The following is a 17,870-nucleotide window of genomic DNA, read 5'->3' as shown; positions in this document are numbered from 1 at the left end:
CAACGAGGAACCTTCAAGCGTAATCTTCTCGCAGCTTGTACATCCAAAGGGGCGATGAGGACGAAGGTAGTGAGGATGAACGAGTGACTGATTTGGAATCACCCCAACAAAAAAAAATCTTCACCGCAGATGATTTCCACCCCCTCCTCCCCCCCCCCCTCTCTTTTTCGTGTGCTTTAGGATTACATACCAAATTGCTACGTCTGGTAAGTGGTAACTCTCAATTAAGATTACCCTTTAATTTCTATGGACTGTAATCTCATATCTCACAATGTAATTCTATAGTAGAACAAGCTCATACGGTTTATTTTCATAATTCACCCAAAATGTAAATAAAGAAAATATTTAATTTGAGTTTTCGCCGCCGGTAAGGTTAGAGAGAGAGAGAGAGGAAAGACGAGCTGTCAGAGTGGAACAAGCCGACGACAGAGGATATCAGTCCTTTTAAGGACTTGCAGAAATCAGCTGATTCGGTATACCGAATCTGAATCCGGCATACCGGATCATATTAAACTTTCAGATGTACAATCACCGAGACCAAACGGAATTCTCTAGATTGGATCCAGCATATCGAATTTGTTCATCCGACTGTTCCAATGGCTTTGTTGGTTGACTAAAAGGGTTTTGAGGAGATGAATCTGAGAAATAGAGGGTTTTGAAGAAAACCCAATTGCGTTGTTGAATCTCGCACGGTCTTCCCAATTGGGAGAAGATTCTTCAAGGGGAAATTATGCTTGAGATTGAGTTGCAGGTGTGAGTCACCATTGGAAGCAGCTGCCTCGCCATTGAGTCACCATCGGAGCAACTACCACCCGCTGTCTCTTGGTTTTTTTTTTTTCCTTCTCTTCGGCGAACTTATGCTTGAGATTGAGTTGCAGGTGTGTGGAAGAGGATGAAATTAGGTTGAAGATGAAGAAAATGATAGTATTGTAAATTTAATTCTAATGATTTAGTACAAGGGTAAAATAGTCCTTTTACCCCAATAACTAACAGTAGACTAACACCGTTAGTGTAGAGAGGGTGATCTGAGTATTTTCAAATTTCAGGGGGTGATCTGAGTTTCGACCCATTTTCAGGGGGTGTTTCGTAAATTTCCCTTTTAATAAATATAGGCTAAGTGTAGGGTAGTGATAGTAATTGCCCCTTGAATGAATTCATGAGAATTTGAGATTAATCAGCTCTGGCTTAGGTTGGTTTTGGTCCTAACCTCAAAATCCTGAAGATCCCAACTGGGTAAGTTGAGATGTTTCAAAATTCATACCAGAAACAAAGGTGGTGATGGCGTTGATTCAATTCCAAAAGGGGAGATTAGATATAAAACAACTTTCTTGAACTTGTTTCGAGAGCGAGAGAAAGGTCTTCTTGTAGATGATTTTCTGCTAATATGGCGGTGGAGCTGATGGGTTACAGTAGTGATGCCTTTGCTATAATAAAAAGAGAGGAGAATGCAGTGGAAGAAGCTGCATCTGCAAGGTTACAGAGTGTTGAGAGACGAATCCTTTATCGTGGCCCATCGACAGCAGCAGCAGCAACAACAACAGGAGGAAGTGAAAGAGAAACAATCATCTGGGTCCAAGATTTGTTGTCCAATGCCTATCCAACTGTCCAAAGAAACAATCTCCCTTTCTTTTTTCTTCTTCTCTTCGTTCTACAACTCCTTTTCTCAGGGTAACCAAACAACTTTACAGAAGGATTCCATCTGACAGACTCAGGATAACCAAACAGCTTTTGTTCTCAACTACGAATCCACATGAATCGGATTCTAAGAATCTGATCCAAAATCAGAATCTGACTCATCCGAAGCCTTCAACCAAACACGACCTAAGATATTTTATGGTTGCAATTGAATCCCTACAGGAATCAAGAATCGGCTTATGAATCAGTTGAATTCAAGATGGATTATAAAGAAAATGACTAAGAATCAATCGATTTGGATCCGATTCCAATTCAAGAAGCAATAATTAGCAGCGTTAGACATCGAGATCAGCTAATTCCGATCTGAATCAACCGATTCACCGATCAAATTCCCGATTGTTTAAACCATGGTTTGAAAACCTTCTTTCCACCGTTTACGTTGGCCCACTCTGAATTATTAAGCTAGGAACTCTTAACAAAACTAAACTCTAATAGCAAACTCATTGCGATACTTAAATCAAGATTCTAAAAATGGGAATCGGGAAGGACCTATTCAAATCGAATCGGCTAACCTCCATTTTCACCTATTTTGGATTCGCACTAAAATGGATTTGCGGGTGTAGGCACCTCATCTAATGATTCTTGAGCAGGTTATGTGATGATGATTAAGGTATTTCAAAATATTACATAATCTATTATTTATATAGCTCTGGAGATTCCTGCAGTTTCCAATAATATTCCAAATTCTTTGGATAGCGCATAATATTAAAAATGAATAAAATAGAGTTTTGATAAATAATGGTAAAATGGTTTTGTCATATAGGAAAGACTTAGCCCAAAGCCGAAAGCCAGGCCCGACTTTGGTTCAAGGTCATTCTTGACCTAGGCCTTAATCCTCATGGCCAGACCAAGTCAACCAAGAGTACTGGCCCGTTCAGACTGGTACGCAATGAGAATCCAACTGCAGGTTCGACAATTGGAAGGTTGACGAAGCACTGACCCTGGCCATATTTCAGTACATGTAGGAATATTCCATTCCAATGCCAGATTCTGGGTTGCAGAATTTTGGATTTTTTAGTTTGAGATTTTTGACTTGTGCATTGATCTTATCTTGTCATTGTCGATCCAGAGACTTGGCTTAAACCCATCCAATAATCCTAGAGGATATGATGGAAGTAACCATTGGAGTTGGAATCCACTATATCCTTAGTCTTGGTTGCTTGTTGGAGCCTTAGTTATCATTTACCCTATCTAGTATCAGTATTCCCTTACGATCAAGGAGATCTTTAAGACTTTGGATGAGAAACATGGCCTTGGACGTGGGGTCATGGGTAATTTCCTAGCCTATAAATAAGAAACACCTTAGAAGTTTAAAGTGTTTTAGAAATAGAGAGAGAGTCTCCCTTGTTCTACAAGTCATCACAATTGTGCAAACTTGAGTTCTCTCAAATTTGAATTCCAACGTCCCTACACTCCTCACGGATTTTGAAGCTAGGTAAATCTACTTACCTTTCTCTGTTATTTCATTCAATTTCATTCACTGAGTAGTAAGGCATCCTCCAAACACTAAAGGTACGTCGTCGTAGCTAGCAGCAACTTGAATTGGAGCATGTCTCTTTAGACCCTGATGGGGCTTTTTGTATACTAAGTTAATAGGTTTTATTATCTTTCATCTATTTAAAATTTGGAATTTTTCTGTTAGCCTTTACTAATTTTTTTTTAAAAAAAAACTTTAATTTCCATGTTCTCTTGAGATTTTGGACTTTATGTTCTTTCGTTTTGAGATTTGTTTTACCATTGATTTGATTTTATAAAGTCTTAATCGTGTTTAATTAAGGTTTTATAGTATTTTTCATACAGTTGTAACATCCATTTCATCAAGACCTTCTTATGTAATAATATGTTTTCCTTTTGTTTTCACTTTTTTTTTTTTTTGGGGGGGGTTGCGGGGGAGAGGTATACATATTAGGCTAGGTGTGCATGTAAAGGTATTTTAGTAATATTTTATATGCACGAATTTAATAGTTTTATTTTACTGTTTGTCATGTTATTCTCTACTTGACGCTTGGGATATCAATGCGTAGTCATAGTCTTAATCTTTTTTTTTTTTTTTTAAATCCAAATATTATTTGGGACCCCGGTCAGTTCCTAAAATTTTATTATAAAAATTTAAAAATAAGAGAATATAAGGGGGGACATTCCCGCCTTACCCCAACCCAAACTATTAACAAACCACTCATGCGCTCAAAGAGAAGAACTCACACCCAGAAAACCCATCAAGGAAAACGCCTTATTTTCTCAACACTAGAAAACCTAATGCATCTTCTCTAGAAATTCGCCGCAAGCCCTAAGGGATGCGCGTTTTTCCATAAAACACCAAGTTCGACGATGAAACACAAGCTAAATTAGCTAAAAAACCCGGAGCTCTATTATCTTCATGGTAAGTAAAAGAGATCATCGGTCTAAGAGAGTCAATCAGCTGCAAGACTTCCTGAAACCAGAACCAACCCTCCCAAAAACCACACTACCTTTTCAAGGCGCTTAGCACAGTAACTGCAGAATCTGATTTGACATGGAATTTCATGAAACCCAAATTCGCTCAAAGCATTAACCCATCTCTTAAAGCTTGAAGTTCAGCAAGCGAATTGATACACGGCCCGTAGGAATCAGAAACTGCAGCGATAATATCCCCCTCCAGATTTCTAATAATACCCCCTCCCCCCCCAACTCCATCTTATTCTCATTTCAATTCCTTTACTTTTAGTATATTAATCTTTGCATTGCAGCCCAACTGGATAGAGGTGAGTATCTATCTCTTCTACTTTGTTTCAACATCATGATGCATTACGCATATGACACAGTAATTTAGCGTAACAGATTCCTCGGATTGCAGCATGACATGAACCTGCCCCATGTTTGGACCAGTTCGGAATAGAGTCGATAGTTTGTTATGTCTGGGTTCTCAACCTTGATCCAAGTGATGACTCTGTGATGACTCTGTGTCATTGAGACCTATTTTAGGTTCGGAAACCTGTTCTCACTATGGGCGGATCGGCTTATAGTTTGTTATATTTTCCTTGATTTTCATGGTATCCTCTCATGACATGGTTAACATATCCACAAAAGCTGAATGCCAAATAATAATATCATATTGGGGAAGTAACTGATGACATGCCAATTAAAAAAAGTAGTTCAGATAAGTACATAACACACTGGAATACAAGAAGAAGAAGAAGAAGAAGGTCCATAGTACAACAGACTAAGAACTTAAAATCTGAAAGCAAAAATAACACATTGGAATACTAGAAAGCAAGACTTTGGCAGAGTGGCCTTGTAGCCAAGAGGAGGCCATGATAAGAGCCTCACTCTTCCTAGTCAAATTCGATCAGCAATGTAGCTCAGAAGCGCATTGATGGGCTTCTTACTGGTATCAGCATCTATGTTGTCCTTTCGACTTTTAATCTTAATTCGGGCCAAGTAATCATAAGCAATCCAAGCAAAGCTAAGCATTGCTGGTGTGTTGCCGTTGACTTCAGGGTCCTTCAATTCCTGGGCTTTCATCACCCACTCAGGGTGGTTAGTCACCCGGTACCATGCTGATGCCTTCTGTTCGTACATTGCATTCTTCTCATCATCAGTGAGGTTCTGGAAATCCTCGTCCAAGTTCTCAAATATACATCTGAACTCTTTCCTCAGTGCATTGTAGGCACCATTGAGCCTCTCTTTCTGTTCCCGTTGATTCTTGCTCTTGGGCATGGACCATATATGTCCTGTCTCCACCTCTTCCTCCCGGTTAACTCTGTACTGGGCCAGAAGGGCACTCACGTGCCCATCATATCTGCACTTTTGATTCCAGGCATCCCTGACAAAACCTGCAAAACCTGGAATCTCAAGATCTGGGTCAAAAGGAATGTCTTCATGTGTCAGCTCTGAATTTGCTTCCATTTCTTCATCGGAAGCATCTATGATTTGCCGATATAGTCTTCCCAAGATCTTTTCCGACTTGTATGACATGTTTCCATCCTTGCCCATGAAGTCTGGATAAATTTTCGGTTTTAGTGAGCGGGGCATGCTAACAAGCTTTCCAGTCTTGGGGAAATCTACAGCTGTGGCTGCAAGTTCTGCTAGTTTGACGCATTTCTCATCCATTGCTCCATCTTTACTCAGGTCTGCATGAACCACATGAGCATTGCAGATCTTACCTAGTTGTGCAGTCACCATGGACTCCATGAAAAAGCTAATTATGTCCTGTTACACAGAAACCCAAACAACCATGAGAGATTTTTGTTCAGTTGCAGTGCTAATAGTAGGTGTGGCAATGAATCAGTTCCACCATTGTGATCAGGTAAATTATTCCAGTTCCTGGTATTTGTCAGCCAATACTCAATCCTATCCCGATACATTTAAAAGATGCTTATTAAGGAGTAAAAACCCATACAATGAGCTTGAGTTTAGATCTACTCAGTGGAATACCATGTGTTCCACGGGTCTGTCATTGGTGAGTCTAGGCAAAGGTCCGCCATCTATCTTCAAGAGTGACTAAAATTATATCAAGAAAAAAATGTCTTCTGAATCATAATCTTTTTTATTTTCATTCTTTAGAACTTAGCAAGATGATATAGTGATCCAGTTAGATTTTTAATTGGATCTCAAGAAGCAGTTGACAATCTACAAATGGTCATTATAAAGGTGATAAAAGAAAATAAATCTGGCCTATATACAAACGTTCAGCCACCATCCTAGGGTTTTAGTATGTTGCCAAAAATACCCTCCAAATACCCCCAGTGCGCATTTGAAGCCCCATTGGTGAATGGATTCCCATTCACCGTGGGTGGCAAGAAACCCGGTACAAAAACAAAAATTTCATTTTGTTGCCAATAAAAGGGGGGAGGCAAAAAGAACTAAAGGGAGAAGGAAAATTTTAGTTATTTCAGAGCAGTACGATATCAAGAACTATTGAAAATCTGCTAATGGTCATGACTCATCATAAAGGTGATAAACGAAAATAAATATGACCTATATAAAATGAAATTTTCTTTTTGTTGCCAATAAAAGGGGGTGAGGCAAAAAGAACTTAAGGGAGAAGGTAAAATTTAGTATTTCAGAAGCAGTACCATGTCAAGAACTAACGAAATACTGCAGCTATTATGCTGCATAGTATTTGAATCAATAGGTACTCCATGGATTCAATGGTGATTGAGCATCCCAAAGCAATACATGATTAAAGTATGACAGACGTCACAGCAATACTTTACATACAAACATCAAAACCATTTAGCTGAATTCTATTTAACTCTTCATTTTACTTCAATCCGATTCTTTTCTTCTTTTTTTTTGGGGGGGTTGGGGGGATGTTAAAACAATCTAGCCAGCTTGTTCATTCCGTCTTAACAAGTAAAAATTGATTATCCGCTAATGCTCATCATAAAGGTGAAGGGTGAGAGAGAAGCACAGCAGAAGAAAAGAGAAAGTTACATTAAACAGTAGAATTTCCTGTTGTAAAATTGAGCATAACAGACACTAAAATCCCCAGAGAGAGAGAGAAAGAGAGACTCACTAAACTCCCAAATATAAATGGTCACTGTCCAAGAAATTTCCAACAGTACATATGAATAATTACTCTGGATGTTTGTTGAACCCATCTGGAAACTGTAACCTTATTCAGTCCTAATCCGTTCCTCTTCCATTATGCACCCCCCCCCCCCCCAAAAAAAAAAAAAAACAAAAACAAAAACAAACAAACAAACAAACAAACAAAAAAAGAGAACTACCAAAAGAGGATAGATAATTGGCCCAAGACTTTTTGTTTGAAGGTAGAAGGAGAGGGGAGGTGGATATAGTTTGAACGTAAACCCCTATAAAATGTCAAGAATATTTTACCAAATTGCTGAGGCTCTTGATATTGCTCAATCCCAATTAGATGGGACAAAAATTTATCAACAACAAATACCGTGGAATCTTGCCTTGGCATAACATTTTGCATAGGCATCATAGTCTTTCTATAATTGGAATGCCTTATTAAACCCTAGGAAGTATAAGTCCTTCAGTCATAACATATTAATGCCCCAGATACTACATGCAACCAAGTAAACTTATGAGTGTACCACCCAAATAACACTTTCGGACGGTGCAATTGCAAACAAGTCACAGATAATTACACCAACACAAATCAGGAAAAATTGTGACTGATAAAAACTCTATATAAGAAAACTCTAATGGCCCTATTAAAGAATTTAATGGACAGCTCTTACTGCAAAGAGAACAATGAAATAATGTCCCTAGAGTCCTAGACAAAATAAAAACAAATATTTTACACACAAAGCAATGGTAACAATAACACAGGCATAAGTTGACATTATTAAGGAAAGGCAGAAAGCTACCTGGTGATTAACGGGGCGTTGCAACTCTTTGGCTTTCACACAGTCATACTCCATTGGCTGCCAGCTCACCTTGCTTGGAGGTATGAGAGTCTCATCCCAAGTCACAAAGTATTGATCTCCATCCAGGTCACTGCCAGATGCTTCATTTGTGTGTGGCCTTTCACCCTTTTGAGGGAAAACCAAGCAATCAACAAGATGGTGCAAAGCAGGCACATCTACCGCTTCCAGAATCCGAATATCTCCTGGATGAAGACAAGGATTTTTAGCTATGGCTACAATGCCAGTGATTACTTCTAGATTCTTCATCTGAGAAAACTTGGATCCATGTTTTGAAAAACAATTTTGGGGTGAAGGTGTTGAGACTTGGATAAAACATTGTCCTTGCTCAAGTACCCCTAATTCATCGAAACACCCCATCATCCATCGTCCTTTAGGAACAAAGATCCTAGCCCTCTCCCGAAGATCTCCCATCTGGGCGGCTCTTACGCAAGATAACATCCCTCTAAGATGAGGTTCTGTCTGAGGCTTGAAACCAGCACTCAACAGAATTGCTGCGGTATTTCCCTGCTCACCACATGATAAGGTAAGGACATCAAAAGCTACATCGTTGTTGTCCAGCATCTGGTTCAGTTTAGAAACCATACTATCTTGCATTCTTGAGAACATGCAATCTGGGACACCCAAGGCAGAAAGCAGAGTTATTATCTGCCTGTTTAGGAACCCTGGTTGGTACCGGGTCCATGATATGACCTCCAGGATTGAGTGCGTAGACTCAAATTTGTTCATGCTTCTCCTTAGAGAGAGGAGGATCCCATCATCTTTTCTCGGCCAACAGGTGATTACTCCCTTGCAACCAGCATACCTGATCTGATAGGCAGAAGGAGAATTAGCTGTAAGGTTCAATTTCTCTGCAACTTCCGCTGCTAGTTGAGGACTTATTATGCCAATGCCATCAGAAAAAACATATCCATTCCTCCTGATATCTGGCAGGTTCATGTTGACCTTCTCTAGTGGAACATCAACAGTGGCATAGGTGGACGAGAAACACTGGCCCATTCTAGCTGCACACTTTGCTACATTCCTATCAGTGAACTTTCCCATCCATTTTTTGATATCTATCACCCTCACATCTTCATCTTCAGCAAAAAACCATGCAGAACAGTCTCTCAATTGATTAGGTGAATAGGCCAGAAAGGAATACTTCCGACCACACAAATCAAACCCTTTATTCATAATGGTCCTTATCCTTTGATGAACTGTTGTCTTCTGCTTGTAGGACTTCGATGTGATGTCCCTCACAATAGGAGCAACGAAATTGGATAGAACACTAGAATTCAGCTGCTGAAATCCTTCATCCATGAAGGTTACCCTTAAGAACCTATCAGCTTTTTCTTTGTATTTCCTGAGAACCCGGTTAGAACGTTCCACCTCAGGTGGAAGACAGTAAGCTTTGGTTGGAGTTATAACTAACCTCCTGACCTCAACATTACCATCGGATCTCTGAGAACTCATGAGAAGTTCAGGGTTCTTCTTCAAACACTCTTGGACATTTTTCAGCCTCTTGCATGGGTTGAACACTGGATCCCTATAAGAGTATATCTGCATTAATGCTGTAACATTCACCTCCCTTGACTGAATTCTTAGTAATTCGAAGAACTCATCCGACAACAGGTGTTGGTTGATGATACCTCTATGAATAACAGCATTTACCAAAAACATTATCTCAAAGCTTATCCCTTCCTTGTCCTGAACACAGAAGAAGTGATTTGATATGTGCATCTCGAAATCGGGTTCATCCCGGATCCTTAGCCGCTGTCTAGGATGTTCCGGTACCCTCTGTTGTCTTAGATATTGCATGGCCTTCTCCAATCTCAATCCAAAACGGGCTGGGACTGAGATCCTGTAAAAACTGCACCTGCCGATTACTCTGCTAGGTGTAAAATCTGTAGTCCTGATCCAAGGATCCTCATCGTCCAACATATCAATTGAAACTGTGTCATAGATGTCATCATCAGCAGTTCTATAGTAGATATGAGGAGATGAATCAAGCTGCAGCATAATTATTTTTGAATGCATGTCTGTATATTGTCTGCAGTAACTGATGTTTCTCACCAAAAACTGCACATTGAAGTCACATTTAATCACTGCATGGCTCCTTGTGCCTTTAAATGCGAATGGGGTATCCTTTGAAAATTGTATTTTGCAGGTGCCATCAAAAGGATCAACGAGGAAGTCAACTCCAGAAGTGGGTCCTTTCCAGCCAACTAGGAATTCAGTTGGGCTAATGAGAGATCCAATTTCAACATAAGCAGGAATCTTGAATGGGCGTATATTCCTCCTCCTCTGATTAATGTGAAATGGGCTCTCGGGTCCTAAACTCACCTTCAGAGGGTGATGATTCAGAGAAAGCTCAGAACGCCGAGCAGCATTGTGTGCTGCCATTCTTGATTCATGAGATACAAAATGCACGAAGGCATGAGGTACCACCTTCTCGTAGTCATCTTTTTTTTTAATCGCCTTCATGTTTGTGATGTTGAAGTCTGGGTTGGACCCCGGAGGTGTCCAAGATGTCTTCAGCCTACACCTCCATACCATTCCAATTTCATTTTCTATGAAATTTGTGAGGTCTCGTGCTGTGACATTTCTGTCAAATCCACCAAAGCTAACTTGAGGGACAACGGCATCCTTTTCATTTTTCTCCATAGCTGAAACAAAAGAAGTGACATTCAGTAGAAGAGAAATATAACTAAATGTAAAAAAATTTGAAAGTCTTCTCAATTTGAGTCCAATTCAAGTTTATAGATTGAAAAATTGCAGCTAAACACTAGGTAGTTCCACATTGCAAAAGAAATCACCATATATTACAAGCTCAATTGCTCAATTACGAAATTTATCATTTCTGCAATAATTAACTCACAGCAGAAGCAACTAAACCAAAATTATCACATGAGAAATGAACACAAGTTTCCGTTTGACCCTGGGAGAGTCGGAAAGAACATCCAATTCTCAAAGAATAAAGCATATGATTAAAAATCTATACAAGAAAATGGGATTAATATCTTGTGTCCATAAAAAATTCACTAAAATTTTAACCCATTTCATTCATATAGAATTGAGTTAGGAATCCTCAACAAAAAGGTTGATTGAATAATTTGATTAAATCAAAGAGGAAAAGAAAATGCCTGAGCATGTTGGTTCAAGTGAAGAGAGCATACATGAAACTGCAAACTAGAGACCAAATTATGGCAGTGAAGAGATGTCTATGTGAAGCAGAAGTAATTTATAATCTTCAAAGAAAATAATATGAAGCAATTAAAACAAACATATCAGTCAAAATTCACTTCTTATCCCTTCTGTAAAGTTTTTGGCTATTTAATGAACTTGCAGGAGAATAAGTGATGAGCACATTTATGTGTGAAATCTTAGGACATAAAGCATACATTTTACCACATTGGACAGAGTTACTCAGTGCTTTCTTGTGCTTTTCAGGTTTTAGGTGAATTCTTAAGAAAATGGAAGAGATGATGCTAAAGAAATGTTTTTAAGCTGTTTAAAGGTGTTAATGGCTTGGATGTGTAGCCCATCGAGTCAGCTTCGTAACGGTTCAAACGGCACTTGATTCCGAGTTGAAACGAAGAAGTTATGGCCGTTTCCGTAACGAAGCGCGAAAATGGTCTATAGGGGTTTATTTGTAATTATTGACAATCGGCCGGAGATAAAGTGAAGCGAAAGTTCGGATTCTAGGGGCCTTAACGCAATAACCAGAAGTTATATTTCCTGTACCCGAAAGATTCCATTTGGAGGGCTCTGGACAGTCCAACTTCAACTTGAGATATCTTGGGCTCCCGAACTCCAAATTGGACGAAATTTGGGTCTATTTTGGGTGATTTTTCGTAAGGAACACAATGGTGAGGCCTATATAAGCACCCCATGGTCCACGTTTTCTGAAGGACAGAATGGGTATTTTATTTATTCTTGAAGGAATCCTAGTCATCACCCTTACTCTCTCTCTCCTCCAACTTCTCAAGGGCACTTCTAGAATTCTACTTGGGATAGATTTATTTTGAAAGATATTCTCTCACCTATGGAAAGTTGAAAAATCAAAGATGCTTTGATTTTATTGCTTGGAGAAGATATCTACAAAGAAAAGGAAGCACTTGTTAGAATTGGAAGTTTACTTTTCTAGAAATAGAAGGTCTATGTAAACAATCTTCTCTTTTTCTTCTTTCTATTTTTTTCTTTTTTCTTAGGATTCAAGGCATTGTAAAAGAGGAAGGAAAAGAGAATATTCTCTTTTCTTAGGGAATATTTCTCCTACACTTCCCTCTTCTCTCTTCTCCTCTCTTCCTCTTATAAATACCCCTTACCCTCTAGGTTGTAAGGAGTTAGTAGTTTTTTAGTTCAGTTTTTAGTTAGTTTCTAGTTCAATTTTAATTCAGTTTTTTAGTGTAATTTTTATTTCATTCACTTAGTGAAATTTTCTCTTCTTTTCCTATTTTTGGATTAAGTTCTTAGTTTTGATTTCAAGTTCTTAGTTTTGATTTCATAAGTCTAGTTTAATGGTTGTAATAGTTTTAATTTAAAGCTTCCTAGTCTAAGTTCCTATGTTGATGACAAGACATGGAGATTTAGAAGAGGAAGCCATAGTGAGTTTATTCAAGTATTCAAGCACATCAAGGTATCTCATTCTCTAAACCCTTAATCTCATTCTCCCTTTCCTATATCTCTCTCTATCTTCTTCTTCTTCTCCCTCTATTTCTTTTATTTTTTTTATATGGTTATGGTATGTGGATGCACTTTTATTCCCTTATTTCTTTTTATGTGATTATGAAGTGTGGCTGCGTTTTTATTATTCCTTTCAATTCGCTTTAGTTTGATAGGTTAGATGCTCATGTGTTAGGACGCCAATTTAATCCCTTAATTTTGTTAGATGCTTATGAGTTAGGATGCATTAATTTTCATTAGTTTAATTAGTTTAATTTAACACTTTACTTTGGTCCACTTTGCATTACTTTTAAGTTAATTAAATAGAGTGACGTATATCTCCTCGTGTTCGACCCGTAGCTACGATTGACCCGTACGCTTGCGGTATTATTTTAACTCAAACAATAAGCCAACTGAAATTATCACCGTTGAAATGAAAATGAATGTGCATTTTATATAAAATGATTGAGAAACAAAAACATAAAATGGAGTGCATTTGATGTAACGTGCAAGCTTAAACAGCAAGTTACAAGAAATTTATCTCACTTCCAAAAAAAAAGTTTCATCCTGTAAAAATCTAAAAAAAAAAACACTAAGTTGTGAAATTTAAAATGTCTCATCTGATTTCTGTTCAAGTTAACCAAGTAGAAATCTTAATTAAGGGTAACTGAAAACAGGACAATAGGATGACCTTGTCATTTGATGAAAAATTGGTATAATCCTGAAGGTCTTAGGAAGGTAGTTGAGCTGAGCATGCCACAACAAACAAAGCAGCTCATAGGCTGATAGGAGTGCAGGGTGATTCAGCTCAAAGTGAATTCCAAAATAAACAACAAAATAGTGACAAGTTTATAGCAAAGGGAAGCCAAGTACAAGATGACTAGGGTCAGAGAGGAGGCTCCTGAAAGAGAGAGAGAGAGAGAGAGAGTGCCTCGGGAGAGAAAGACATTAATGATGTGATGGGGAATGTGATGGGAAATATATGTTAAGGGAGAGAGAGTGGAATGACGACAGTAAATGCCAAGGTAGTGCCCATGAGTGACATTTGCAAACAAAATGCACGGAGAGATGAGCATTTAATGCTCTTGATAACTTAAATTAAGATAAATAATAAAATCCGATTTTTATACTGCATCAAGAGGTGCCAAGAAAATGGAGTATTGAAATCTACAATTAAAATCTTCAAAATAATTGAAAAATAGTTGTCAAGGTAGCAAGGCGATCCAAAGCGGTGGAGGGGTGCCTAAGCGCTTAGGCGACCAAGGCACCCAAGTGTTATTTTTTTTTCCTCCTTTTTCTAACATAAATTAGTATGTTACAATATATACCTTATATCATCAAAAATCAACATTAAGCCACATCAAGTCATCAAAAATCAATATTAAGTCACATCAAGTTTTTAAAAAATCAATGTTAAACCACATCAAGTCATCAAAATTCAACATAGAACTCATAGTTATCAAGGTGTTGCCATGGCGTTCCAGGCTCCTTGGACGCCTTGGGGGCGCCATGGCAGGCGCCTTGCCGCCATGGCGGTGTCGCCTTGAATTTTGCCCCTCTAAAACACCATGGTCCCTTTCCCGCCTTGATAACTATGATAGAACTAGAAGACAACAAAACTGAAGAAGCAAGCTATTGGAAGTTTAAAACAATCAAAACATACATTTGGTTTATACTGTTCTTGGTATTGGTCATTGTCCTAGTATACCTAGTCTCATATTTGGTTTATATTGTTCTTAGAAAATGTGATCTTATCTATAAGCAATTAAATTGCTCTCAATTTAGAGAAATGTTTTTGTTCTCTAAGAAGCTTGACTAGTCAAATGATTTTATTTTTACATGAGACTTTTTGTATTAGGTAGAGCAAAAAACCAGCTTTCCAATAAATTGCTTAAATCTAGTTTATATGGATGGAGTTATGTTCTGGTCAAACCTTATTTGATGTTTGCGAATGCTGTTAAAACCGCTTTGAATTAAAATATTTTTAATATATCAAAACAAATGAATATTTTCCGCCCTTTTGGTTTTTACTAATGTTTTACCATATTAAGAGTTATGGAATTTTTAGATTTGAGAAAAAATCCAGTAGTAAAAGTTGAAAATTTCACCTATCCCAAAAATTCTAGTTTTTGTTCTAGAACTGGTCAGTTGACTTTTTATCCTTTTGGAATTTGATTTTCTAACTATTTTTATTGGTTTCAAATAGGGGGGTATTTGTTTATTTATGAATAATACCTTACGTAAATGAAAGAACAAATATAAACATTTACATTAATGATATTTGACATAAATAAGGGCCAAACCTAGGTCTAAGGCGTTCAATACCACTAAGGCGGCAGTCGCCTAGGCCCCCCAAAAATCCGCCTGGATGCCTAGGTGACGCCTTGACAACTATGATATGAAGAAATAGAAATACATGAAACTGGTGTTCTGATTAGTAAAATTTAAATATTAGTAATTAACAACAAAATCATGATTAGTTGAACTCAAGATTTAAGGCATCGATTTGTTTCCTATAGGCTATAACACATATCCTATATGTATCTGTTATTCACTTATTCACTCCAATAGTGCCATGCTAAAAGGAAAATGGGAGTTTCCTTCAATATCAAATAGCATCAAAAGTATCAACCATCTTGGTACTGATGCGTCTTGGGAAAAATGATATCACTAGATACACAAGTACAGTTTGCAGGTGAGAGGTTTAAAGCATTTTAAGTTAAAAATAATTATTAGTGTCACAATTTTTTTAAACCTCAAAAATTTAAGGCTCTGGGCATGCCCTTCAAGATTTTATTTGCATAATAAAAATTAAAATCAAGTATGTTGGGTTTAGGAGTGAAAATACTGCCTTAACCCCTAGACTCAAAGTAGGTAGTTGCACAAAACCACTCAAAGACCCACTCGAGTACAAAGAGACATAAAACCCCTAAACCAGGGACATAAAGCCAACTGGCCACAAAATTAATTTCCAAGTGCATCAATTAAAAAAATTAGAAAAATAATGCATTAATAAAAAATCATTAGTCATTAGAAACAAATAGGACTATCCATTTTGTTCTTCAATAAAGTCTGTTGTTTATCCATTATCTAAAAATACAATTAGCATGTATAATTAACTCGAGTGAACCCCATGTTGTTGTTCATGATAAATTTAGAAAATTAATAAAAATTAAATATAATTAAGATGTAAAATATAATAGAAATAGGGGGAAAATAACAGAGGGTTGAGGATTACCATCTACACAAATCATGTATCCTTGCATGGTCTACAAAATTTTTGTCATGTGGCAGCTTGGATGGGCCCCAAATTTTGTGGATAGGAAGACCCCAAGGTCCTAGTGAGAACAACAATCTTTCACCGTCTGGCTGGAATCGGTATCGTCCTCTTTGGAGAGGACTTTTTAGATGGAGCCACCATCTAGATTAAGGTCTAGGACCCACGAACCATGACAATGGAACATGCATGGATTTAGTGCATGGTATCGGATCGAATATTGGCTATCTCGGAAACCAATACAATATTGATACGGATCGGCCCGGATCAAACAGTTTTGCCCTTGGTTTTCCTAAAAAATTGGATTTTTTGACAATTACCATTCCATCGATACGGCATCGGCCAGGTATCGGGATTGACGGCTAGTGATACCAATTCGGGCGATCCAATACCGATACCTCAAACCATGGGTAAATGTCAAGTTGCGGACTGGGGAAGGTGTGGGGCACCCCAACCCACATGGTTAAACCAATATTCCTAGTTATTTGGTATTTTTATAAGAGAATAAATAATTTAATCCTAAACACATGCATCACACCATGATCAAAACAAAACATCAAATATTATAATCAAAGATATGAATCCAAGAAATAAATGAGAGGAAGAAGCATGGAAGAAGAACTCGGTCGAAATTGCCGATTTCGATCAAGTTGTCTCGATTTCGCAGCCTATCGAGCCGAGATAAGTGTCGAATTCATATTCAAATTCTAAAAAGATAAAAAGTCAACCCCCCAGTTCAAGAACAAAAACTGGATTTTCAACAACAACAACAACAAACTCAGCCTTATTCCAACTTAATGGGATTAACTATGTGGATACAAACAAAACAAGGCAGGGAAAACTAAGGTCTAAACAAAAAGAACATCAAAATTTAAAATCAAAGACATGAGTTTAAGAAACAAAGAAAAGGAATATGACTCACTTGAATTTGGCAACGCTACAAAACACGTTAATATGTATAATCTAACTTAATCAAATAAAAAATTATGACAGAATAATATGAAAGAATCTAACCTAAGTTATTGTTTATCAGAAAAAGAGAAAATAAACCCTAATTTACAAGCATATAATACTCACAATAATGTCATTCTATACAACAAAAGTCCTAAATATGATAATAAAAAAGTAAACTAACCATTAGTTCATAACATGTGAATGTATGTAAAAAGTATAAAATGCAAAAATACTCCTTAATCCATATGATTCTATCCTAAAAACATGAAAACAGAATTAAAATAATTTTTTAAGATTTACATAAAAATATAGAAGGTAAAACTACATAAATATTCCTACACGCAAAATAAAATTTAGAGAAACATTCTTTTTCCCATAAAAATTACTGAAGGTAGAAAATGATGACAATTAACTAAAGAGTAAAGACATGAAAATCCCCATAAAAATGCATACTAAATTTAAAAAAAACATGGCCATATCGCACTTGCCCAGTTTGGGATAGTAGCGACTAGCGAGGTGTTAGTGCAATAACTTGAAAGATACTAGATTACTACATCAAATCAAGTGAAACAAGAGGGATATGAAATGAAAGTAAACTCACAGATGGAGGAGGCCCAGAGGGCATGCTTGCATCTCTGTCGAATAATTCACTGCAGCTGTATCTCCCACAATTCATCTCAGACTCTTCTAAACCACCGACCGCCAATGTGGCTGCTACCGCCTCCGCCACCATCACTTCCCCCTCGCCGCCCTCCCCACCCGCCTTCTCTCTCTCTCTCTTTCCCCACCCGCCCTTCCCCGTCTCTGCAGATCCATCAAGTTTCAAGAGATTACAACCTTTTTCTGTCTGCTTCCAACTTCGGAATATCGTCATATTGAGGTTCTTTACCGCCTGCAATTAGAATGGGTTCCCTGATCCC

General features: G+C 37.7%; 1 protein-coding gene across 1 annotated transcript in view; it reads right to left on the bottom strand.

Annotated features, from left to right (window-relative positions):
* The window catches only part of LOC122667049 (RNA-dependent RNA polymerase 6-like), a 53,195-nt gene that overhangs the window by 33,191 nt on the left and 2,134 nt on the right, over window positions 1-17,870 (bottom strand). The window contains exons 2-3 of the mRNA XM_043863222.1: window positions 8,016-10,720; window positions 4,985-5,883 (exon numbers count right to left, since the gene is read on the bottom strand). Coding sequence (XP_043719157.1) covers window positions 5,011-5,883; window positions 8,016-10,718 — 3,576 coding nt within the window. The 5' untranslated portion in view covers window positions 10,719-10,720 and the 3' untranslated portion in view covers window positions 4,985-5,010. The remainder of the gene's footprint in view (window positions 1-4,984; window positions 5,884-8,015; window positions 10,721-17,870) is intronic.

Source organism: Telopea speciosissima, chromosome 7 (assembly GCF_018873765.1).
Source record: "Telopea speciosissima isolate NSW1024214 ecotype Mountain lineage chromosome 7, Tspe_v1, whole genome shotgun sequence".
In the NCBI taxonomy this organism is placed as follows: domain Eukaryota; kingdom Viridiplantae; phylum Streptophyta; class Magnoliopsida; order Proteales; family Proteaceae; genus Telopea; species Telopea speciosissima.
The sequence above is the reverse complement of the archived record's forward strand: the minus strand, read 5'-3'. Positions and strand labels throughout refer to the sequence as shown.